Source organism: Eretmochelys imbricata, chromosome 4 (genome assembly GCF_965152235.1).
Source record: "Eretmochelys imbricata isolate rEreImb1 chromosome 4, rEreImb1.hap1, whole genome shotgun sequence".
Classification (NCBI taxonomy): domain Eukaryota; kingdom Metazoa; phylum Chordata; order Testudines; family Cheloniidae; genus Eretmochelys; species Eretmochelys imbricata.
The window spans coordinates 99,959,557-99,986,357 of record NC_135575.1 but is presented as its reverse complement, the minus strand read 5'-3'; the positions used below and the strand labels follow the sequence as shown (position 1 = coordinate 99,986,357).

General features: G+C 40.3%; 1 protein-coding gene across 1 annotated transcript in view; it reads right to left on the bottom strand.

The window, feature by feature from the left end:
* The window catches only part of APBB2 (amyloid beta precursor protein binding family B member 2), a 285,381-nt gene that overhangs the window by 70,210 nt on the left and 188,370 nt on the right, over nt 1–26,801 (bottom strand). The window contains exons 9-10 of the mRNA XM_077815721.1: nt 6,835–6,981; nt 351–478 (exon numbers count right to left, since the gene is read on the bottom strand). Coding sequence (XP_077671847.1) covers nt 351–478; nt 6,835–6,981 — 275 coding nt within the window. The remainder of the gene's footprint in view (nt 1–350; nt 479–6,834; nt 6,982–26,801) is intronic.

Genomic DNA, 26,801 nt, shown 5'->3' with positions numbered 1-26,801 from the left:
GGTAATTTGGTACTTAACTACCTGATTTACAAGCAGAAATATGTTTATTCTTTGTGAACATAAAAGTTTCATAAACAACTTTACAGGTCAAGTTGAGGCCCTTTGAATATCTTATCCAAATATCATTTTGCAAAATGTGCTATAAGGAGTTATGAAAAATAAGTGTGTTGTTTTTTTTAAGTAACTTGCGTAACAAATATAACAAATATAAATCCTCCCATAGTTATTGGAACATAATCACACAATAAAATGGCTATTAGTGATGCTTCACTTGGCAAGCATATATACACCCTACACTAGTAGATTTCAACAGCACAAAGCAACAAAGTCTTAGGAGATTGTAAACTCACCGTCCATTGTCACGACCCACTCCCCAGACTCTGATGCTCACAATGGGCTGAGAATGAAGAATGGTATGATCCATGGGGTCAACCAAATTTAGCATGTCATTCTCCAGTATAAGGTACATGTCTTTTCCCTATAATTCAAAACAAAACACAAATTACAAAATCTGTTCTTCATGCAAAGTGAATCAGCTCAAAACTCAAGATGTTTTCGGTTTTCTTTATTTGCATTGGTAAATATCACTGAGTCATTTGATTGACTCAAAGTTTCAATATATTCTGAGTGCATTTGAAAACAAGCTGACTTCTGGTTTTAAAAGGTCCAAGATAAACTTTACTGATTTTTTTTATAAACCAAACTGGAGAAAATAATTCTTTTCAATTTGTAAAATGTAAACGGTTTTATTGGCTCGATATAATTAACAACAATCTTAAGGTCATTCAGATATTCAATACACAAGTTCTTTGTTTCCCTGAAAAAAAAATTAAACATAACAAAATAAGAAATTTCTTAATGTTAAAACCTTAGTAACAAATATCAAAACCAGTAACCTTTTAAGGAGGAGAAACATACTGTTTACATCAAATGATATGATGGGCTGTGATTTCTTTTTCTCAGCTTCCACTTCACAGTTAAAAGGGCTATTGAAGAGGATGGCATTCTGCGTACCAAAGGTTTTAGGATCTGCTATCGGAAGAAGAAAGCATTTAGGCTGAACCCTACTCTCACTGAAGTGAGTGGGAGTTTTGCCATTGACTTCAATGTAGCCAGGATTTCATCCTTCCGGCCTGTATTTGCCTTTTTCTTGGTTGAATATTGTAAGAAAAGGAACCAATTTTTATGATACTCTTTCCTTTTATGACAATTTAGGAATGATAATTATTTCTATTATTAGTATTCTCTCTAACCTAGCTACCTCTGTCCTAACACGACGTTGTTCTGTCTTTTAAGCTTCCCAGAAAGAAGTACACATTGCAGCCAAAGGAGGCTCAGAAATCAGTTTCTCTCGTCTGATTTGGTATATCTTCTCAAACAGTAATCCAAGGAGAATTGCAGGACCCCATGGAAATGATACTGGAGTTACTGTAAGACATAATATTGATCTAAAAGGGATGGACTGTGTAGGGTCCCCACTTAGTAAGAAGAATTTATTTGTTTCCCCATTGTTGAGACACCATCCATTAATGTATATCCCCATACACCTTTCAGAGTGGAAACAATCTGATCACACACTGACAGAGGATTTAGAAATTACTCTCTTATTTTTGTACATGTCAATGATATGGCAGCCCTTTTCCAGATTGCCACTGCTCAAGTTTTAATGGTGTGTCTAATTCTGTGCCCCTGACTGTCATGCATTTCTTTCAGCTTGGAAGGGACTGTTTACTTTATTTGCTTGTACAATGGAACTCTTCCTGTAACAAAATGGATTTACACATGGAGGGATGAACAACATCTGGAGGAAAAAAAGGGGAAGCAATGTCTTGCCAGAGAGAGGAGACAGAGGTCTGAAGGAAATGTAAGGAAGGAAATACACACACAAAGGTATCTCGGGGAGGAAAAGAAGATGCAGTTGCAATAAACAAATGGTTAATGGGGAATTAATACTAATGAAGTAGCTTATTGCACAAAGGAAATAAGAGTAGAAGAGTAAAAAAGTAAGGAAGGAATAAGGTACAAAAGCAGAGCAAGAAGAGTCACTCAGATTTCTAAGGTTCCTGAATAAAAATACAAGAACTATGAAAAAGACAAAGGATAAAGAATTTGTTAAAAGACCAAAGATAGTGAAAACAGCTCACGAAAGAGAACATTGCTGTGTATTTAGACCAATTTTCTATTTACACATTTATTTATGTGGCAATGACCTGAAAGAAATTGTTGTAAGAAAGTAAAATCTGCTGATCATAATGCTGGAATTAGGACAATAAAACTGCATTCTAAAGATTTGAATAGGACTGGAGAATGGGCAGATATGGGACATACTGAACATAAATCAAAAGAAATTATTCTAGCATACACAAGGGGATGGCTCGGTTCAGGCCAACTGCAATATATTTTACACAATTTTTGTTGCCTTATTACACAAAGGCTATTATAGTGATGGAGATGGTGTAGCAGCAGGCAACCAGAAATTATTTAGGCACTCTGGGAATCTAAATACAAAGAGACAGGATAAACCTGGCCAAATTCTATGTGACCTCACTGACTGTCAAAGAATTCTGAAGAGACTGCAAAAACCTGCTACAGGGGTGGGGGAGCAGGGAAGGGGGATGTAGGGGAAAGGCTTCTGACAAACAAAACAACCCAGGGAAATAAAATACAGTAGAACCTCTATTTTAAGAACACCAGTCTTGAGAATGACCAGTTATATGGTCCCCATAGAGCGTGTGGGGCAGCGTCACATAAATAAAGTGATGTTGATGAAGAACAAGTTGACATCCCTTCACATTTGGATACCTTCAATGCATTGGAAATCTCTTTGTAGTGGTATGAAGGACAAGAAAGCAGCGATGTAGTGTAGCATTCTGCAATTTACGCACCATACCTACTGTAATTTTGAGATGTTCAATTTTACGATTTGAAGATTTTGATTTTACGAACTCGTCAATCCCGAATTAGTTCATTGAGATTTTACTGTAAAATTAAAGAAGAGTTTGATCCTAGAAGACTGTTGGTGGAAGCTATTTTTAGTGAGACACATTGCTGCAGCAATATAGTTGTAAGGTAAATAATCTTCACAGTATGTGGCAAAAATGACAATGTACTATGTGGTAAAGCAGCAAAACAGATTACACGGTCTTCTTTCATGCCTTTGATTTCACAGAATTGTGGAAATTAGAAATGAGAAAGAGATATTATGTCATCTTGTCTACCTGCAACAATTTATCTCCTCTTTAGGGTGAAATACTTACAGATGGTCCCAATCCTCAATCCCATTTAATAATATTTCAGCCAAACTAGTCCTTTTAATCTTTACTCAATCCTAAAAACTTAATCTTTAGTCAACTCTTTCATCTTAATTTTTTGCTGTATGTACTTTGTATTCCTTCTGATTTCCCTCCAATTTGTTGACATCTTCCTCTCTTCATTTAGCTCCCTCCTTTAAACAAGCTTTTTTTAACCTGTCAGTGCTCTGCCAACCAAGAAGCGTTGTTACAAGAATTTCTTCTAAAGTTAAGTGGGAATCTATTTACTCCTCTGTGTCTGAATTGTATTGCTTGTCTGTTTAGATTGACTCTGTGGACTACTCATGTGAATAAGGTGAGAAGAATATAGTACTAACTCAGTAATTTGTGACCCAATTTCCTTTAACACTCTCCTCCTGAAAACATAGATTTTTTATGATAATAAGGTAGAGTCTTTTACAAAGCACAGCCTATCATAAGACACTTAACAACTTGTCATCCTGATACACACTAAAGTTATTCAATTACTGACTGTATCATGTCAATGCCTACTTGAGGCTCGGTTGGTGAATTATGGCTGAAGAGATGTTTGGAGCTGTGAAGAGATGTTTAGCTGTGGGTCAGGAAAGCCTGGCAGGCCAAGCAAACCGCACTGAGCTCCCTGATGTTGATATGGAGGGCCAGATCATCCCGCAACCAGCATCCCTGGGTGTTCAGCTCACCCACGTGGGCTCCCCAGCCCAGGTCCAAAGCATTAGAGACCAGGGTTAGCGACAGGGACGGAGTCGCGAAGGGAACTCCCTCCAACACTGACACAGGGTCCAACCAGCAATCCAGGGACGACCGGATGTGATCCGGCACCCTGACTACCCGGTCTCGGTCATGCCTGATGAGGATGTAGACCGATGCCAGCCACACTTGCAGCAGCTGGAGATGGAGCCTGGCATGACTGACAACGTATGTACATGCAGCCATATGACCCAACAACCACAAGCAGGTGTGAGCCGTGGTGAGCGGTGGTTCTTTACGTGGGAAAACGGGTCTGACATGGCCTGAAAATGTGCTACCAGAAGGAAGGCTCTGGCTCGTGTGGAGTCGAGAGCTGCCCCCAATGAACTCTATTCACTGGACCAGCCTCAAGGTGGACTTTTTCTTGTTTATTAACAGGCCTAGGTCGCGGCAGGTGGAACGCACCAGATTGAGGCTCCTCTGAACTTGTTCCCAAGACCTGCCCTTGATGAGTCAGTTGTTGAGATACAGGAAGACCTGGGACCCCTCGATATCTCAGGTAAGCAGCCACTGGCTCCATACATTTTATGAACACCCTTGAGGCCCATGAGAGGCCAAAGGGCAGTGCCATGAATTGAAAATGGCGTCCGCCCACTATGAAACGGAGGAATCGTCTGTGATCTTGGAATTAGGAAATAAGCGCCCTTCATGTCAAAGGCGGCATACCAGTCTCTCGGATTCAGGGAGAGCATGATGGAGGCTAGGGAGACCATGCAAAACTTCAACTTCCTGACAGACTTGTTGAGGCGATGCAGGTCCAGAAGGGGTCTTCCTTGCTATGCAAGGAAAGGCACTCTGACTAACCACTATGGGCAGTAAGAAGGGACTGAGGGGGCGTAGGGCCGGCGGCGCCTGCTATACCGATGCATGAGCGCGGCATTCGAGGGGGCATCACAGCCGACCCTATGGATAGCATTAAGGCAAAAATGTCCGACTACCGCTCACGTGGGCGCGTACACACCTAGAATGGAATCAACATGAGCAAGCCCTCGAAGAAGAATTGAAGGTTTTATTGCAGACTTTCACAAAGACAGCTTCTCCTCCTTCTATTTTAATCAGTGCCATCATGGAGCATTCTGGCCTGATAGAATAGTGCTCTATTCCCCCAGCAAATACTTTGTCACATCAGGTCCCATATTGATGCAATTACAGGACACGTGACTTTTCATAGTCCAGTGCTTCTCGAAGTTTTGTACTGGTGACCGCTTTCATATAGCGAGCCTCTGAGTATGACCCCACCCCCTTATAAATTAAAAACACTTTTTTATATATTTAACACCATTATAAATGCTGGAGGCAAAGTGGGGTTTGGGGTGGAGGCTGACAGCTCACGACCCCCCATGTAATAACTTCGGGACCCCTGCGGGGCTCTGACCTCCAGTTTGAGAACCCCTGTCATAGTTAGTTTATGGAAGCCAAAAGGAGAGTAACTTTCAGAAATCAAACATCTTTCTCCCCTGCCAAAATGGTACAGTCAAACACACACACATGTATGCTCCTGGACAACTCAACCTCCATGCTGCTCTCAACCTTTAATCAGCCCAGAAATGAAGGTCTGCTTGTCTTGTTTCTTAATAAGTAAATACCGGTAGGCAAAGAAACATAAAAAGTCTAAAATCATAATTTCTGTTTGCACTTTCCATTAACCAAACACTTTTTTTGGGTGGGTAATTTTCTTGTTTTTAAAAACTCACTCGCAGTAGGCCAGACTCAGAGGAGTAAAAAAGTAAGTCTAGAGAGTACATTTACATCAGTTAGGCTCCGTCTGGATTTACACAGTTTGCAAAGAAGGTCAGTATCATTATCCGCATTTTACAGATGGGGAAACTGAGGCACAGAGAGGTGAATTGACTTTCCCAAGATCACCGAAAGGTCAGTGGCAGAACTAGGTCTCCTGAGCCCCAGGCCAGTGCTCTATGCACTAGGCCACACTACTTCCCTTAGACTTATACCCAATATGTAAAGAGAATGGAAATTACCACATCACTTCTGCCTTTGGATCAAGGAGCGTAGGAAATTTAAGCTGTCGTAACTCATATGCTAAGGGACCAATAGAGAGAAGCATAACAAGAAAAACAACTTGGCAGAGGGTTTAAGAAAGCATGTTAAAATAGACCACCCATAGCCTCTAGGCTCTAGACTCAAAAGACGCACCATCTTGAAGCTCCTTACATTTCCTTTCCCACTGGTAAAGGGTGTGAGAATGGAATAGGCACTATAACAAAGCCCTCTTTAGTCAATACAAGGATTTCCACTGATTTCAATGACTTTGGATCTGAGCTTATGACAGTGAGAATATAAAGGAATGTTAGAGTAACTTCTACCATCTTACACATTACCCCTGTATTTGACCCTTATCTTCAGTTTACAGCAAATGTTTTATTAACAATTGTACAGTATATTTTCAGCCATTTAATTATTGTATTATTGGACATGTCATGCAGCATACCTAACATATGAAGTGGAGACAGAACAATTTGATCATGGCCTTTGTGAGACCTGCTCTCCTAACCGCCCAGAAACAAAAATCAAGTTCGCTCTCAAATTTTTTCCTCCTTTTTACCAGCACCAGCTGCTGATACAGCAGTCTAAGTCTCGCTCTGCTTCTTTACTTTTTTTTCCATTAAAGAATACATAGAAAATTAGGGTATTTAATTTTTGTTCAATAACATTTAAAACTGGGTGGAAAACTAACATGTTTGTGTGTATTTTTAAAGGTATCTTATTGAATGGGTGGAGTGTATTCAAAGGGCGGGAAAGGGTAATGTAAAGAAAGTTCACACCATACTCTTACCTCTCCCCATATGCCAACCGTGTCTCTGATATCATTTTTACAGTAAGACAGTTGTCTGATGCAATTGTTCACAGCAACACTGCTTTTTCCAGGAGCAAGATCCTCTTCTGCCATTTCTACCCAGCCCAAAGAGCGCACAGCAAAGCACTAAAAAAAAAAAAACCAGGAAAGATGTGTGTGTAAATCATAACTTTATATACCAACAAAGCAGTATCAATTACTTACAAAAGACTGAAGAAATCTAATGGACAGATTCCCAGTGAAGTCAATGTCAAAACTCCCCCCCCTTTGGACAGAAGCAGGTCCCTGTATTGCCATAAGATGACACTCATAGCAGATAGGAACATTAAAATGTATAGTTTGAGAATGAAGATGAAAATATTTATTGGAAGGAACAAGGTAAGATGAATGACGTCAGGAAAAATGATACTTCTTATACCTCCATGGTGGCAGAATATGACAAGATGCTTTCAAGAATACAGTTACCAAAGGAGAAAATGAGGAACATATAAGGAATGCCTTAGGCAGTCAATAAGATACCCTTGCACCAGAAAAATAGCAACCACAGCTACAGGATGGAGGTCCTAGTTAGTATTTTGAGCCTTTATATAAAAAAAGCTTTCGGTTTAGGCCTGTTGTGAAATCCACATATGGTATATCTCACTACTGAGTTTTAAACCACAAAACTTAATTTTTTAAGGATTACCACAATCAGTTTTACAGTAAGTTTAAGTAAGGTAGCAGATAATAGTAAATCCAAAGCATTAACTAAGAAATAAAATACTGTGTGAAGAATCAGGCTTTTAACAGTGACCCTTAAGCCAACCAGAACTCTCAGTTGGCAGAACATTGCAAGACTACATCACTCAGCACTTATGGTGCATTTTGCAAACAAAACAAAACGTGATAAATTGCCTGGAAATATCTATGTTACTGCCACTACGGAAGATTTATAAAAGCTACTTTTTAATATGGGAAAAAACATTCATATTGTGCTGAGGCACTACAGAGAGTGAAATCCTGACCCTACTGAAGTCAATGGGAGTTCTGCCATTGACTTCAATGGGGCCAAGATTTCACCCAGAAAGCGTCAGGAGGATTCTGTTGTCAAGTTGAGCCATAACTGCCAACAGCAAATTTATAATAGTTCTGTTGCTTCTTTCTGATAGACATGCTGAACTTCTACGTTATTAGGAGTACCTCCCATATTATATAACACACACTATTTTTGAGGCATTCAGCATACGTTATATTGTCTATATGGATTAGTAAAATCTATGGCATGGGGTCTTTGAGAACTTAACGAGATATTAAAATCCCACCTTCCCCTACCTACAAATCCCCTACGTGCCAATCACAGCTTTGTCTACAGAGGCATAAGCTCCAACACGTTCCAAAAGTACAGCAGAAAAATTCAGAATCAATGTAGTTAAAAACTTGCCTGCATTTAACACCCTTTCTCTTTCACCATCTATCTCTCCAACTCAAAGGTGGACTAAAGATTAACGTGGGCTATGGCGACACTACAAGGCTTTTAGCGACACGACTGTGCTGCTACAGCCGTGCTGCTAAAAGGCACGCAGCGTAGCTGCTGTTTGTGGCAGGAGAGAGCTGTCCTGCCAACAAAAAACGTCCACCACCCATGAGCTGCAGTAGCTTTGCTGGCATGAGTGCGCTCCAGCCAACAAAGTGCTGTTCACACCGGCGCTTTTCATTGGTAAAACTTTTGTTGTTGGCGGGGGAGGGGGTTAACACCCCGAACAACAAAAGTTTTGCCAACGAAGTTCCAGTGTAGACAAACCCTTAGAGTAGGCATTGTGTAGAGTCCCGATACATTACCTATTGGCTTCTTTTCAACTTTTGTCTTTGGGAATGACTGCATTTTTTGTTTTGAAATTGTGTGCTGAACCAACTTTCTATTGGTTCAGGAAATCAAATAATGCAATATGTATTAGCAATGTTTTAATTATACAATCCCTAAAAGGCCAAAATGCATTGTTCAATGCTGCCCCCCTGTGACAGACCGGTTTCATTGTTACCAGCATCTAACATGTAACAAATGTTTAGGAATACAGGCCCTAATCTTGTAAATTACTCTGCAGACAACTGAGATCATGCTGCATTTACTGCAGGGCAGTCCTGTGCAGGTGTAGAATGCAGCCCAGATGGACCAGGTTGCAGGATTGGGCCTATAGTTTCTCCTGTTAACATCTTTTTTTGAAATACGTTTAACAAATGGGTTTTTAAAACTCTGAAGCAAAAACACAGAGATAGGTAGTTCAAGTTCATACAATATGTCTATTTCGGAAAACTAATGGAGGGCAAGAACATAGAGTAGCATCTAGTTAATTAATCTTGTTAATATTTTTATCTTTATTGGGGTAGGGAAGCACAATGGGACAAAGTGGTTTTGGAGTGCAGAGTTCTTGTATATTTCAGCAACCCACCTGAGCCTATTCCCAAAAAAGGAATCCGTGTCACAGCAAGAGTAAAGCTCCATGTGAATGCACATACCTGGAGTTCAAATTACATTAGGGACTACTCTTTGAGTAGTCTGGTGTGCAAGGCTTTGCAGGTCTGGTGAAAAACAGGTGAAATCCTGGCTCCACTGAAGTCAATGGCAAAACTCCTACTGACTTCAGTAAGGCCTGGATTTCACCCTAATTATTTGTGCGTGCGCCTATATGGCTAGTTATTTATTTACTTCCTTGCTTGTGTTCCTGAACATTGCCAGAGTATAGGGAACAATATATATCAAAGAATCATAGAAATTGGGAGGCGAGGGGGACAAAAAAATGCTAGGCCACATAGCCCTCGTGCACAAGTAGGACAGTTGGCTATGGTATATTTGCTAGTGGTTTATTAATGAAAGTCTATCTTTCTACTTTCTATTGGTCTTGCAGCAGCAAGACATAAACAGAGGTAGATTTTATATAAACTATGACTGTTTACAAAAAAAACTCTTAGCAACATTAACTTTTAAAATTTTAATATTTAATATGTAGAAGATATTCCTCATATAATGGTAAAATTCATGACCAGATTACAGAACATACACCACTTTGTAACGGTAAGTTAGATCTTACCACTCTACAGCACTTTGAAAAATAAAGATTGTATATTCATAAAAATGGAAAAAAATAATTTCATAGAAACAGTATGATTGCTTTTGAGTAAAAAGCAAATTATTATTTTTTGCAACATTAGAAACATTTTGTATCCAATACATCTTCGAGTGCTTAAACACATATTACTTTTATACATACCACACAAAGATTTTAAATCACTAAATTCATATTTATTAAAAAGACAAAAATGGCTTTTTTAAGGAAATGGGAACATTTTCCTTATTTGCAAATTTCTCTTCTCAGAGCTAGCAAGCATGTGCACTCACCCATCACTGATTGGTAGAATCTTTTGCTGTGCACAGGAGCAGTCCTGATCTGTCAATCACAGGCTTCCCTGAGGTGATGGGCCTACCCTATACTTCAGGTAAACTACTTTGAAAAGTAATTAACAATGTAGAATATATAATTTATTAAACAAAAAGCATTATGCAAACTGTGTTAAACTCCTCTGTGTCTATGGGTAAAAACTCAAACTCATCAAAATTTTATGTCAGATAGAAATAGTATCTTGAAATAAGGAAATTAAGTTATGATTTTTTTTTCCTCCTGCAAAGCACGTTTACTGAATTGCTGCTGCTGGGAGCTGACTTTAAACTTTAAACCAAATGGGCACAAAACCTGGAAGAGAAATGGTGAAATCAGGAGGGAACTACAGCTTGAAGTATTTTTCATCCCACAGCTGCCTCTGGAGAAGCCAAAATGTCCAGTTTGTAACATTTAATAAGATTTACAAATCTCTTCTGTCATGTTACAAGATCTTTTGACCCATGAAGTACTCACAGCTCTTGCTGAATGTGCCAGAACATCTATTAGAGATGTTAGGCCTTGATTTTTGTAAGTCTTTTCAATCTACTTTCTATTGTGTCTGGAGATAGAAATTTTATTGTGGTAGCATCCACAATGTGCTAGTTACTTTCTAAATACAGAAAAAAGACACAATTCCAGTACTGAGCAGAGTACAATTCAAAAAGGCAAAGTCAGAAGGAGGATAGGAGCAAGGGATACAAAATACAGATAACAGGATCAGGATGATGATGACAGGAGCAGCATCTCTTAGTTACAACTAAATGTATCTGGATTTTTGCTCTTCTTTTGTTAAACACATTAAACTCTTCACTTGCTCCACCCATTCAATTCCAGTGTTACAGTTACAGAGTAAGCTGTGTTTTAGACCTCTTGAGTGCACCTCTCAGGTAACACACTTGGCCTTCCACTCCCTTGCTCAGTGGTGGAACCCCACAATTCAACCACTCTGGGACTTGACTTCTGGGTTGCAGATCCCATTTTCTACCTCTTTTAACATGACAGGCCCAACAGTATTTGGTACCTGCAAGAAAACTATAAAATATTTTTTATTCACCCAAAGGTATAAAACAAGCAGTGAAAGGGGACAAACAAAAGCCTGTATGCTTGGGTGTTACCTTAACCTTTCCTTACATATTTTGTTAAGTTCACTCAGCTCAGGCATTCTTACTTCTGGGCTGGGAGAAAGATTGCTCTGCTCCATTCTCTCCATGTCCGTCAGTCAAAGCCTCATCTCCAGCTGCTACTGCCTGCTCCCCTACTTCTTCTCTAGACAGGGCATTATAACAGTGTCGTGTCCTTTTTAACTTAGACTCCAGCCTGGGAAAACTAAATCTGTTAACCTGGCTGGAGTCAGCTAGGTAGGCAGGCATTCCATGTTAATAGCCTCCCATTGGTCTCTTGATGACCCTTGGTATTCTCTCTGGAATTATACTATTTCTGTAATTGTTTTATTTTCTGCTTGTTTTTTCCCCAACAATCTCCTTTAATATGATTCTCTGTAGGCAGACAGAAAAATAGCAAGCAGGTAAACTAGGTACATATGATATTCATAAAAATAATACATCTCCCTCACCTTCCACTAACAGCAACCCCCAACATCAATACATGATGCAGAAATTATTGGTAAGGTTCTTTGGCTTTTGTTATGGAGGAGGGCAGATTAGATGATGGATTAGAATGTCTTTTCTAGCCCTAAAATATATAAATACCTTCCCTTCCCAACATTCAACCCCTTCCTCCTGAATAAATGAGCAGTTCATAAAAGTTAAATAAAATAAGTATGTAGATGACTTTAATAGCTCATTCCTTGCTTTGGGTGTGAGTTAAAATAAGGTACACTATGTTACTACTGGGGGAATTCTGCATCACAGCGCAATGCAGAATTTTGCAGAAATTAATTTGGGCATGCAGAATTCTCGCCTCACACCACCTTCAGAAATGGGCTGCAGAGATGTTGGCTGCCACTAGGGGCCGCTGGACCTGACAGAGCCCAGCTCACAAATAGAAGATAGTGCTGGGGGGAAGGGGAGGGAACTGGAGGGTTCTCAGCAGCAGCAGCTGTTCCCAGCATGCCCTGAAGGAAGGAGGTGGCAGCATGCAGGTAACTCCCTGCAAGCCTGGGACCCAGCATCAGCCTGGATCCCTGGGCTCTTGTGAGTTGGGGGTGTGAGTGTCTAGGCTCTGGGGGGGATACAGGGTGTGAGTGTCTGGGCCGGGGGGGCGGGGCGGTGTCCCACAACTGGGCTCTGGGCGGGGGAGGGGATATGAGTGTCTGAGTTGCAGAGGGACACAGCTCGGCTCTCGGGGGGGAACAGGGTGGGAATGTCTGGGCTGGGGGGGGGGGGGGGCTGAGTCCCATGGCTGGGCTCTGGGAGGGAGGGGGTGAGAGTGTCTGGGCCAGGGGGGCTCTGCAGTTGGGCTCTGTGGAGGGAGAAGGGGTGTGAATGTCTGGACCCTCAGCTGGGCTCTGGGGGGAAAGGGGCCGAAAAGCAGGAACCGGGTTGTCACAGGGCTTTCTTTAACTCTCTGCTTTTGGGGGGAATGTTTTTGTAGGTCTGAATTGTTACAGACATACTTGCTGAAAGGTATTTTGAAATAAATTACCAAAATAATTGCAACTGGTGTGATTATATACTGTTATTTTGACAAATAAAATTTGCAGAATTTTAAAATATTCTGTGCAGAATTTTTAATATTTTGGGGCAGAATTCCCCCAGGAGTAACTATGTCCTGTAGAATGGGGAATTAACCCTGAGTATGAATTCTAGAAGGTTCTAACAACTGTTGTTTTTGAAGGTGCAGTATTATTATCTCACCATAAAAGCTCTTACATCAGACTTTCACCTCAAATGTGTCAGCAAAGAAGAATCAGACCAGGCAAAGGAAGTGACACCACTCTGAGAGGTTCAAATGGAGAACTAAATAAGCTATACATCCCAGTGTTGCAAAACAACTGAAAAATTAAGCAACTGAGCTGCTAATAAAAACATCTACTCTCTCCTTTAAACCAGCGACTATTCTGAAAGATTAGAGAGTATTGTTTCCCTCTTTAAAGAGAAGTTCTGGGGCGATCTGGGAATTTACAGACCAGTATATTTACTTCAGTACAAGTAATGTGATTGAAACTATACAATATAATAGGGACAAACCAGCAGGGCTTCTAGAAAGGAATATCAAGCCTCTCCAATACACGAGAATCTTTTGAGGATGTTAAAAAACAAACTACTGAATGAAGGAAAATCAGCTGACAAACTGTTTGTACTTTTAGAAAGTCTTTGACTAAGTCCTTCACAAAAGGCTATTATGACAACTAAGTTGTCACAGTGTTGAGATAGAACATACCTTTTAAAAATACATCCAGTCTTGATTTAAGACTCTAAAGCCTGCTTTACAGACAGACTTTGTACTGGTATAATTATTTTGGTTAGGGGTGTGAATTTTTTCCTAAATATTTATACTGGTACATCCTTAATGTGGATACAGTTGCAGCAAAAGATACTTTACATTGCTTATTACCCTTCCACTACGAGAATAAAATATAGTAGCACAGTGCATACACACTAGCGGAGGGGACTGTACTTCATTAATTATATTAGTATAGTTAATGTGTACAACTTCTGTGTTTAGAAAAGCACTAATTGATGGAGAATTTACCACATCCCTCAGAAAGCTCTTAAATGGTTTATTACCCTCACATTTAAAAATATGTCTTATTTCCAGTTGGAAATTTTCTGACTGCAACTTCCAGCCGTTATATCTTTGTCTGCCAGGCTAGAGTTGACTGGAACTCCCTTCTAAAAGAACTAATTTCAAAGCCAAAAGCTGAAAATAAGCATGCTGACACGAAGACCGAGTAAGAGCTCATTCTTAAAAATTATAAAATGGCCTTGTAGCATGATAGGTCCTTCAGTTCAAAATAGAGTTTTGAATGAAACCACACACTTGAATGTGCTCTTCCAGGTTGATCATTTTTTAGAGGTGAGTATCCATTGCTATGTTTTGGCCTTTCTTGGCTAGCAGTTACCCTTTAAAAGGTATGTCTACACTGCAGAAAAGCCCCAAGGGGTTCAATAGGTCCAAGCTGAGATGGACAGACTGAGCTGCCAGCAGTGCTACAGCGTCCACACTGCTGTTTTTAGCACGCTATCTTGAGCCACTCTGGTGTCTCTTCCTGGGCGGGGAAGCACACTCTCAGTTGCAGTGTAGTTATACCCAAACAGGCTCCCCATCTAGAATTTGTTCCCCTGCTGAGTTCTATTCAGTAGCTGTGCCATATATATTGGAGAGCCTTTGCTCAATTTAAAATTGCTTAATACAATGGACCTTGGCTATAAAACATGAAAACATACTAGGAACAGGTTGTGTTCTGTACCGAGGATTCACACATTGTTTAAAATCCAAATTTATCCCCTTCCTAAGGTTTAGGTTTATTGGTAACTTGAATAATAACAAATTTTAGCCTCAGCTTTCTCCCCAGACTTGGCTACCTCTAGAGTTTGCCCTTCAGGAGCTTTGCCCCAGAACACAATTCCCTGCCCACCTGAGAAAAGTTCCATCTCTTATATCCTAGTTGGATCTCACTGAATACACCGTCTAGTTACACTGCATCTTCATGTAGGGTTCAAGCTGTGGGAAATGACTCAGGGGAGACCTGCATCCCCTGTTCAGGGTCCTAGAGTCTGCCCCCAGTAACAGATACCTTAGATGGTTTATCATTAACATAGTATATACTACAACAGCAGAAACTATTTATTTATAAACATAATATGTATAGCCAAGAGTACTGGGATCCTATGGTAAGAGACCCGTGCGTGTGCTGCAGTGGGAGTAGGAGAATTTGTGTTTGATTGTACAACCCTTACTCATTATGGTGAGCATTTACTCGTACAAATAGTCCCAGTGAAGCCAATGGGATTACTCTCATCAGTAAATGCTCACTGAAGGTTGCACAATCAGATCCTAACAGCATACAGTACACAGGTTACTGCCTGGCTCTACCAAGTAGAAATAACCAACAGATACCACCAACATACTTCAATTGGTCTCTATTGGTTTTTACTGGCCTCTGTTGATTTCAGTTGGAAGACAAATGATCCTAGTAACAAGAAGTCTAGATTAACTGTTTCAAAACCCAAGGCTGGCTATTTAAAACCAAAAAGAACCAGGTGAATTTTTCAAAAAGGGCTAATGGTGGTTTAACATAGTTTTTGTATTTAATGTATAAATATTCTTTAAAAAGAACAACAATGAGCTTCAAACAGAGTGTCTTGAATCATGCATGACCTAATTCTCAAATCAGGCTTAGCTGAGTTAGCTGAAAGCACAATTGCTTAATTATTCAGCACACTAATACAGCAGCCCTGTTACCCAGCCCCATCTGGGGTACCTGCTAAATGAGAGAGCGTGCACATTACTGTTCTGGCCTAAATGGGCTTTGTTACTGCATTTGCTTTTTTTCTGGAACTAATACATAAGCAAAAATTTATCATGCTGAAAACCGTGCAGCAGTGCTAGGACTCTGGCTTTGCAATGGCATCAAAATAGACATGCCTATTAATGCTGATTAGTTAAGTGTCTCCATTCCAAACTATTTTCAAAGCTTCACATCTCTGCCACCCACAACATTTTGCTCTAAAAGGAAACATAAAATGCTCATACCTCATGAGCTGTTATTTTAATATGTTGTAATTTCAAAGCAATCCACTCTGCCCTTTTGGAGTTATAGGTGCCAACCTCACTTCTCTTCTCTGCTCAAAAACATATACTGAGTCATTTGGTGAATTTGTAGAATTCTCTTATAAAATTATATTCTACAGGCTCAGGCTGTTATTTTATCTACAGCAGTGGCTCCCAAACTGTGGGCAGCAGGGCTAGGGCTACGATTCTTGGTCCCTGACCCCAGCTGCAGCTGACTGAGGCCCTGCTCCCAGCCCCCACCTGCGGCCATGGCTTCGTGGATGTGGATAGGTTCCATAGGTAAGGGGGACATGATAGAAAAAGTTTGGGGACCACTGATTTACAGGAACAGATCTTTGTGCTCTTTCTTAAAACAAAAATAATCACATATTAAAGGATTCGTGCAATAAGAAAGCCATAGTCACATAAATTTGGTGTGAGCAGATGACTTTCCCACTTGCTCTAAAACACAGTCCGCATATTCTTCCTGAGGCGTGGCTTTATTAAACAAACAAAATAAAACCACATGAACTTCTGTTTACTTTTTTCAGCCTGTTCACTAGGTTCTCTTTAGTTCAGATCCAAGATCTGGCCCAAGTGTGACAGGGTCGGGCCAGATGGCTATAGGAGAGTAATAGAAGGCAGATATATTAGCCCCAGGCTAAGAAGGTCCCTTTCCCCTGAGTAACGTAACAGGGAAGGTTCCAGAACAATCAGGAACCTTCTGGAGACAATTAAAACAGGCTGATTAGAACACCTGCAGCCAATCAAGAAGCTGCTATAATCAATTAAGGCAGGCTAATCAGGGCACCTGGGTTTTAAAAAGGAGATCACTTGAGTTTGTGGTGTGTGTGTGTGAGGAGCTTGGAGCAAGGGGCACTAGGAGCTGAGAGTGAGAACGTGGACTGTTGGAGGACTGAGGTGTAGAAGCATTATCAGACACCAGGAGGAAGGTCCTATGGTGAGGATAAAGAAGGTGTTGGGAGGAGGCCATGGGGAAGTAGCCCAGGGAGTTGTAGCTTTCGCACAGCTGTTCCAGGGGGCACTCTAGACAGCTGCATTCCACAGGGACCTGGGCTGGAACCCGGAGTAGAGGGCGGGCCTGGGTTCCCCCCAAATCCTCCCAACTCCTGGTCAGACACAGGAGTCGTCGACCTGGACTGTGGGTTCAGAAAAACGGCCAAGCTGAGGGCTGCAGTGAAGCTCCAAGGCGAGCAAATCCGCCAATAAGCGCAAGACCCACCAAGGTAGAGCAGGAACTTTGTCACACAAGGAATCCTAGGTCTGAAGCAGACCAAACAAACAGGGAAAGGAGAAGATAAATACAGCAGGATGAAGGAAAGAGTGTAGGATATGCAAACTACATACTGTATTCAAATCCTTTGGATCCTGTTTGGGATATTGAGAGATGAAAGGCACTATAAATACACAAGTAATATTCATGAAAGCATGTAAAACTGAATGAAACAACTCCCTTCATCCAAATTATAGTACCAAAGGTTTAATTTAGGCATAGGCAATGGGTATCTTGCGTTTTCCCCATGTCCTCTCCCCCTACAATTTTAATGTTCTATTGTAGAAAGGAAGGCCAAAGCTTCAAAACAGTACCATTGACTGGAGCTTTCATTCCCTACTCCTGCTAGTCCACAAAGAAAATTAAACCAATTCAATTGGCTGTGCAGAGAGTACTTCCAAAGGGGTACAGCAAGTGTATGAAATGACTTGGCAAAAGTGCTCTGGAACAGCAGGAGTATGATCTTCGAAGGAGTAGCAAAGCAGACGGGTTGGAAGAGAGCAGAAGACACACAAAAGAGGGATGAAGAGTCAGAGGGACCACAATGAAAAACTCCTAGGACAGGGTGAGGAGCACCCCACGATTTTCTCTTCCCCTAAAAAAATCATGGTAGGGGAAAGTAGGTAGGATATGGAAAAAATGGCACTAATTCCTCAGTTTTAGCATTGGAGTGTATAGATTAATGTCCTTGGTTACTAATCCAATTAATAGTGGGAGCTAAGTATAGGTAACCAAAGGAAAGTGAGAAATTGAACACCCCCACCATAAAATGTTTTAATACCCTTATCTAAAATGTTAGAGAACAGACCTAAAAGATCTCCTGAGGCTCCAGGATGAGGTCCGTGGTTGACAATGTCACTCCTCAAGCACAGTGGAACTTTCTACCCTAGGGGGAATGTTCGGTCATACAGACCATGGAGGATTCTCAGGGGGCCAGTCTGGGACTATGGAATGAACAATCACAGGAACTAAAAACCAGTGCAAACCTGATCACCTTCGGCTCCAAGTTCAAGGTGCACTCCTGCAAACCTTGAACAAACCACATGTGATAGATGTTAGTCATGTCAACTAGTGCACTACTGACAGGTGCTTAGATACAATGGTTATGAGGGAGGTAGAAGAACACACATAGACTAGACTAGAAGGAGTAAAGGTAGAAGAGAGCCCCTTGTAAATGAAAATGAAATGAAAAGATTGGAATGTATGTGTGTGAAAATACCACGGTGATGGGTGCTCTAGAAATACAGATGAATTTGATTTCATCTGATAGACATGCAAAATCCAGTATCAACATCTACATAATTGGAACACATTGTCTTTGATCCCCCATTTCACAAATGAAACCTGGGCTATTCACCGTTTCTTTATTTCTTACATCACCCGAGACATCAAGCCTGATATACTCAGACAATTTCCCTTAGTGTCTTTATTAAAAGGTTACTTCTCCTACCTGGAGACTTTCTACATATATCATTACATTATTTAGCAAGTTTATCACAGAACACTGAACAAACAGATGTAGGCAAAGTATTTAGGTCATAAAACTAATCATTTCTGATGCAGCCAGTACAATCCAAAGGATTCCACTTACGCTTCTATTTATTAATTTTTTAAAAAATATTGATTTAAGCTTACAAGAAGCAAGTAACATGCCTAAGATCCTATAACAGAATGGTTGTATGAAATCATATACATCAATGAACTAGACTGAAACACACTGAAGAAAGTTTGCATTGACTTAAGATGAAAATATTAGTGATGATCAAAGCTAAATTGTATAGCAGAAGAATATAACAATTCTATGCAATTAAAGAACAGGTGAACACTTTCTTATAATTGATGGGAAGAGATTGCAATGCAAGTCCTGGCCTCAGAGAAATATCCTGACAAATTTATCACCTTAAAATTCTCAATTACCTAAAATTGAAATACCAGACTCAAAAAGCACATTTTTCTTTCCATTTCCAAATTTCCACCCCAGTTCATATTCTAAGATGAGTGTTGCTAAAAGAAATGCCTTTATCATATACAAATACACAGATGCTCAAACCATGAGAACACATAGTTTTACAATTCAGAAATTATGTCACATTCTTTTTTAAAAATATTGAAGGTTTGAACTAAGTCTCTTGTGAGTATGAACATGTAGGCTTTGCAGATATTCTAAAATAACGGCTACAATAAACTGAGTGTGCATCCTTGCAGTTAAATATTTAACTTTCTTTCTGCGTTGTTAAGCCCTTGCTCCCATCAAGGGTGCTGCAGAATCTCTCATTTCTCTCTATGTATAGACTCTCCACGTGCTGGATGGCAGGAGTGGCTCTTTGTTTCAAACTTAGTACTTTTCTGTCTTAGCAGCTCACCAATGCACTGGAGGTGAGGTCAAACCAAAGAAAATCAAACCAGCTCTGTCAAGGCAGGGGAATGTGACAGTGTCACCACACTGGTACATTTCTTTCCATCCTTATCTCTGCTCTCCTCATTGAGGAACAGAGAACTCTATGAAGGTCATACTTTGAGGCTTTGTCTTCGCTACTTAAAAAGATGGTTTTTTAACAGTCAGATAATAAACGCAGAATAGTTATCTCACTGTAAAATCCTAAGCAGAGACAAGGCAGTCGTAGTGTTCACCATGACGTAGCTAGGGTAGGTCAGCACTAGACCCCCACCTGGGACTGACCTTGCCTAGTTTACCTGTCAGAACAACTACAGTGTCTGGTCTCTATTACGTTTTAACAGCAGGCTAGCTAAAGTGCATTCGTTATCCCACAATAAAAAAACCACTTATTTTTGTCAGCGAAAATAAGCCCTCAGGGCTGGAATCTGCAGGGTATGAAAGAATGTGTTTTATAATTACTGATACACAGTTTCCTTGTATTATTTTGGCTTTATTTAGTGGGTTTTTTTTCTTGTATGTGTTATGGTGAAATCTGACTGACATAAATAAAATAATACAAAGCAAACTGCAGCATATATTCAGTACTATTGCATTTCATTTTAAAGTTAACATGCATAATAGAGAACTTTGAGAAACGTGGGTGAAATGTGGACTCCACTGAAGTTAATGGCAACATTCCAATTGACTTCAATAGGGCCCCTAATGAAGGATTTCACCCTCTCTCTTTAGAAACAACGTTGTTAACAGTATCATCACGTATTCTGTAGCAAAGTGGTCTAGGACAGGATCCAAAGCATAATGAAGTCAGTCATTGCCATTGACTTCCATGGGTTTCAATCAAGCTCCTAATGAACAGGGAACAGGACTGGAGCCTGGAAATCTTGAGTTGTAATCCTAGCTCTGCCATCAGTTTTGGGCAAATCACTTAATATCTCCATCTCACCCCCATCAATAAAACACAGGTAATTATACTTACCCATCTAGGAGTAGTAGGGTGTTGTGAGAATTAACCAGATACTGTTTGTACAGTGCTTTTAAAACTCTATACAAGTGATCATTATTATTACATATTACTCTTCCCTTAATCTTGGCTGAGCGACTGGGAAAACTTGGATGAAAAAGGTCTTTTACTCCTTTCAAGTGAATGGCAGATCTAAAATGAAAATTGAAATGAACCCAGAAATACATGCTGAATAAAGTCACCTAACTACTGTGGGGTCATTCAACACAAAAGTTGTAATTGATTTATTTTTTAAATATGCTCCATGAAATGCTCTAGAGCAGATAAGGTCCTGCAGGGAAAACCTTAGGAACAGCTAAATTTGGGAAGAATGCTTAGACTAATTTTTTTGTTTTGTTGTTATTGTCTAAGCTAAAAATAAAGAGAAACGCCAGGAAGGGGAAAAGTTTGGACTATAACCAGTAGGAATAGTCTCTGCTGAGAGCAGAGTGGGCACTCCACCTTCTTACAATGCTGTAATACATGAAAGGGGCAGGGGGGAGCTCCCTTTTATGAACACCCCAGCCAGTTAGCTATAAAGTCCCTCTTGGTGGCTGTTCTCTGCTTACTTTACCTGCAAAGGGTTAACAAAGTTCCCCAGGTAAGGGAAAAGGAGTGTGCACCTGACCAAAAGAGCCAATGGGAGGGCTAAAACTTTTTAAAATGGGAAAAAAACTTCTCCTTTGTCTGTTGTTCTCTGGGGAAAGAGACATGGAGCAGCAATGCTAGAAGCAGGAATGCTGTGTAAAGCTTGAACCAGTTATGAAAATTCATCTTCCATACCTAGAAGAAATTATTTGGATAGGGAATGTTTAGTTAGACACAATCAGGTTTATTTTTTATTTTGGCTCATGTATCTCCTCTGTGCTAACCCTAAGGAACCTATCCTTGCAACAAAGCCCTTGCCAACTGTGTCCATATATCTATTCAGGGGACACCATCAGAGGGCCTAATCACATCAGCCACACTATCAGAGGCTCGTTCATCTGCACATCTACCAATGTGATCTATGCCATCATGTGCCAGCAATGCCCCTCTGCCATGTACAGTGGCTAAACTGGACAGTCTCTACATAAAAGAATAAATGGTCACAAATCAGACGTCAAGAATTATAACATTCAAAAACCAGTCGGAGAACACTTTAATCTCTTTGGTCACTCGATTACAGACCTAAAAGTGGCAATTCTTCAACAACAAAACTTCAAAAACAGACTCCAACGAGAGACTGCTGAATTGGAGTTAATTTGCAAACTAGATACAATTAACTTAAGCTTGAATAAAGACTGGGCGTGGATGTGTCATTACACAAAGTAAAACTATTTCCCCATGTTTATTCCCCCTCCCTCCCCATTCCTCAGACATTCTTGTCAACCGCTGGAAATGGCCCACCTTGATTATCACTACAAAAGGCCCCGCCCCGCTCTCCTGCTGGTAATAGCTCACCTTACCTGATCACTCTTGTTACAGTGTGTACGGTAACACCCATTGTTTCATGTTCTCTGTGTATATAAATCTCCCCACTGTATTTTCCACTGTATGCATCCGATGAAGTGAGCTGTAGCTCACAAAAGCTTATGCTCAAATAAATTTGTTAGTCGCTAAGGTGCCACAAGTACTCCTTTTCTTTTTCCTGAGGCTTTTGTTTGCTTGTAACCTTTAAGATGAACTCCCAAGAAAGCTAGTTGGGTGCTTAATTTTTGGAATTGCTCTTTTAAAATCTAGCAAAAGATCCAGATGTATTTTTTTTTCTTTTTTGTTTTTAATCAAATTTATGTTTTTTAAGAACAGGATTGGATTTTTGATGTCCTAAGAGGTTTGTGCCTATGCTGTTTGTTTAGTTGGTGGCAACAGCTAATTTCCTTTGTTTTCTTCCTCAGCTCTTCCCTGGGGGCGGGGTGTGTGTGTGTGTGAAAGGGCTTGAGAGTACCCCACAGGGAGGAATTCCCAAGTGCTCCTTCCTGAGTTCAAAGGGGTTTTTTTGCATTTGGGTGGTGGCACCATTTACCAAGCCAAGGTCAGAGAAAAGCTGTAACCTTGGGAGTGTAATACCAGCCTGGAGTGGCAAGTATTAGGTTTTTTTAAAATCCTTGCGGGCTTCCACCTTCTGCACTCGAAGTGCCAGAATGGGGATTCAGCCCTGACAAATGCCATGGCACTTTTGACACATTATGGATAGAAAAAGAAAAGCATATAGTATAGTATCAGTAGAACTCTCTCAACAGAATGTTTTCCCAAGTTTTCTACACACCAGCTTCTCTTTAAAAAAACCTGTGTAAAAAAGACCAGGTTGTCATCTTTGTATATTTTACACAGAGTGTGCAAGCTACCGTAAATAATTAAGACACGCATAAAAATATAATCTGGCAAGCTCACTCCATAGCTGCAACATGATGAATGGGTACACAAGGGACAGTTCACAATCAACCTAGTCAGTTCAATGCCAAAGCTGACAAAAACTAGACATGTTGCAGAACTAACTTGATTGATCTCCCATAGGGAAGGGGGGGGTCATGGGGGCTGCAAATTGTGACTGTGTCACCAATATATTGTTGCACATGCCAGCTGATTAATGGAAGAGCTTTAACAGAAATCTGAGAAAAGGCTCTGAGTTTGTACTTCCACTTTAATAGTGAGTTTTGTCAGCATGTCAGGAACCGGGTCAAGAAATATATTAGAACCCCCCACACCTCCCCGGTGATCTGCAGAATGGTGAGTGCAGCTTTGCACACATGCTGTTCCCTGTGGGGGCTGAAAATGGCCACATTTTGGTTTCCTACTTTTGATTTTTATCTAGTTACCAAAGATGCCTTCATAAATCAAGAGATCAATGGTGCTGGTCCAGAAGTAAGTTTACTGTGTTGAATCAGAGCACATCAAAAATCATGAAACACAGAGCCTTATGGGATAGTTCTTAGTCAGAAGGCAGATTTTTCTGGTGTTCTGTGCAAAAAATGCTACAGCCAAGAAAAAAAAAGTACAGTGCACAACTAAGTCAGAAGCGATACCAAACATTACACTATCATTATTACAGAGGTACATGGCGAACTCTTTCTAAATGTTTTCAAATGTAAAAAGAAAATCCAGCTAAATACACCCAGATATACTTAGCTTACAGGGAGCCAGAGCTACCTCTTCTTTTAAAATCAGATACCTTTTATTTATTGTGCATGGCTGCACAAATACAGTTGATATTCACTGCTCCCATAGCTACATTTATAACAGAGTTCTTTCATATTATAAAGAGTTCTTCATTGGTCAAAAGCCTTATGCACTATAATGGGACACCTTACTGGTTCAGCAATAGCTAACATACGTATATCCAATCAACAGCCTAACTAGGTCACATCTTCATTAGCAATATTCACAATTCAGCATCACCTCAGGGCAAAGTGTGCATTTGACCCACAAGATCCCTCTTCATGCTCCCACAAAGCTAACACTATCAGTATTTTATGTTTTAGTTATCCCAGGAACAGTCACTGGTGAAAAAGAAATGGAAACCCTCAGGACATATAATCACCATTAGTTATATACCAACCAGGTATTTCAAGAGATAAGATTCTCATATTTCATCTTAACTATTTCCAACTCCTTGGAAATCCAGCAGAACAATGCAAGTCCTTCACACAGTATCTCTTGATCAAGAAAATGTTGCTAGTGGTTGATAATAACTCAGATCATAAATTCATGCATTGCAGACCCGGAAAGCCTCTCTCATTGTAGATCAATTTTAAGGCAACTTTTATTTTCTTTCTTGAGATGACTAGTTTTACAATGTGTTTCTGTCAGGACTTTAAAAATCTCAATTCCACCCCACGCCCTCCCATCTCATTCATTTATGGCCTGATCTTGCACAGTGATGGACAATGTAAAATCTCAGTGGCACATGGTATTTCTGAGAGTTAAGAGCACTCTGCACTTCACAGGATCTAGCCCTAAAACAATCATAGTTTGAAAACTCAGATATATAGGAAGGGCTCAAGAAAGGCTGTAGCTTCCCAAATACGAAGGGAAAAAAGGTAACCCTTCCTACCAAAAATAAATAAATAAATAAAAGTCAGCCTCTTAAATTGTAAACTCTTTGGGGGAACGCATTAGGTTTGTCTCTATGGTCACTATCCTGAGCTGCATTCCACACTTGACTTTGGTGGGGCTCTATGTATGGACAGGGGTTTCCATGCATAAAACTCAGTGCAAGTTTGGGTCTATCTTTGTACAGCATCTAGCACAGTGATGCTCTACTCTTACTGAACGCCTTTTGGCACCACCGTAATATAAACGCTAAATAACAATAATAACCTTATCCTTTAAACTGCTACATTTTAGTTAATGTTTTCTTTAAAAGTCTGAATTCCCTGGGGGGAATACATATTTCATAATTTTTTTTAAATAAATATGATTGTTGAAGGTATTCTTTGGTAGATGGGAATCAGTATTACACTATATCATATCACAACATCGTAATTATCATATACAATATCATTTGAGGACACTATAAAATATTGACTACCATGCAATTTAGTGCACAGTGCATTGCAACTGGGAAAGGAGTGAGTAAGCAAATGCATTTCCTCCATAGGGTCTAATGTACAACAAGGAAAGGTGCCTATCCCCCGCTTCTTAGTTGTTATAACGATATATTTTTAGCACTTTAATTTACTATTCCTAAAAAAAGTGCTTTTGAAAAGAGAACATTTTAGAGCAGCTGCATTATTTACCTGCAGAATCTTAGGCAGAGAATGTGCCCTAATGCTGTTAATGGCAGACAGCCAAATTCTGAAGCGAACAGCCAATTTAGACACTGCAGTCCTTGTCACTCCCTGAAAAGCCACAGAGATTGATAGTTGGCAGGGACATTGGCAACATTCCCCTTCAACGACAGTATGATGATCACTAAGACTGACTTCAGTTTCAATCAATAATCCCAATGCAACCAACGAATAATCAAGAGCTGCTGCTTTCTAACAAAATATCAGTACTTTTCAGCTCATAACTGGAAAGGATGGGTGGGGGGACCCTCTTTTGTGTTTAAAAAAATTAAAACATTATTGTGATGGAATACACCCTTGTATTCACACCCCACACACTACAGTAATAATCTTTGTACAAAATATGCCTTGTAAGGTACTATTTAAAAACTACTGACTCACTGATCAATAATATAGTAAAGTGTATGTAACAACATTATATGTAAAATTATGAACATAAACTGAAATCATGACTGAACTGTGTTTACCAGATACGTCTGGGAAGCAGTTAAACCTGTTTCTCACAGACAAAGGACAAGTAGACTCCAGGCCAGGTGTCATCAAAGCTGATGGGCCATCACCTATCAAGTGGTCATTCCTTGGTAAGAAATGGGGCAAGAACAAACAGATCTGCATCTTAGCAAACTTCCCCACCACCGTAAAACTCCATGTCTCCTTTGCTCAGCTCAATTGAACTTTATGAGGGGGGCTGAACTATAAAAGTGAGGGGCAAATACCCCAAGGTATATCTCTCCCTGTCCATTTCCATCTTTGTACCTGAAAAGACAAAAGAAACAGCCGTTGAACTTTGAGGGAGGGGTCCTGACCTGAAAAGTTTGGTCAGTAATGCTGCTTGAAAGTTGTGGAAAGAACTTTACAAACTAAACTTGATTTAAGGTAAAATTAGGCACTAGGAAGCATTTTATCTTTATTTTTTCTTGTGACCATTTCTGACTTTTATGCCTCACTACTTGTACTCGCTTTAAGGGACAATGGATCTAATATCTCTGGACTGTCCAAGAGAGGGCTGGCGAGTCCAGAAAATACATTTTTGGGGGAAATCCAGGATGGGCAGGGTGTTGGGGTCACCCTGCAGAGTTACCCAGGCTGGTAAAAGCCAGAGTGTAACCCAAGTGTGGCTGTTAGGTTGCAGTTATGCACGAACACTCAGGGTGTGTCTTGCATGCTGGAAGGCTGTTTGAGAGTGGCTTAAGTGGGAGCTACTGCAACAAGGCACTGAAAGGCACCCAAGGTTGTGGGGCAGCGTGTACAAGCCCCTCACTGGTCTAGATTACACCCCAGAACAGGGGAGGCCAACCTGAACCTGAGAAGGAGTCAGAATTTACCAATGTACATTGCCAAAAAGCCACAGCAATACATCAGCATCCCCCCATCAGCTCGCTCCCACCCACCCCGC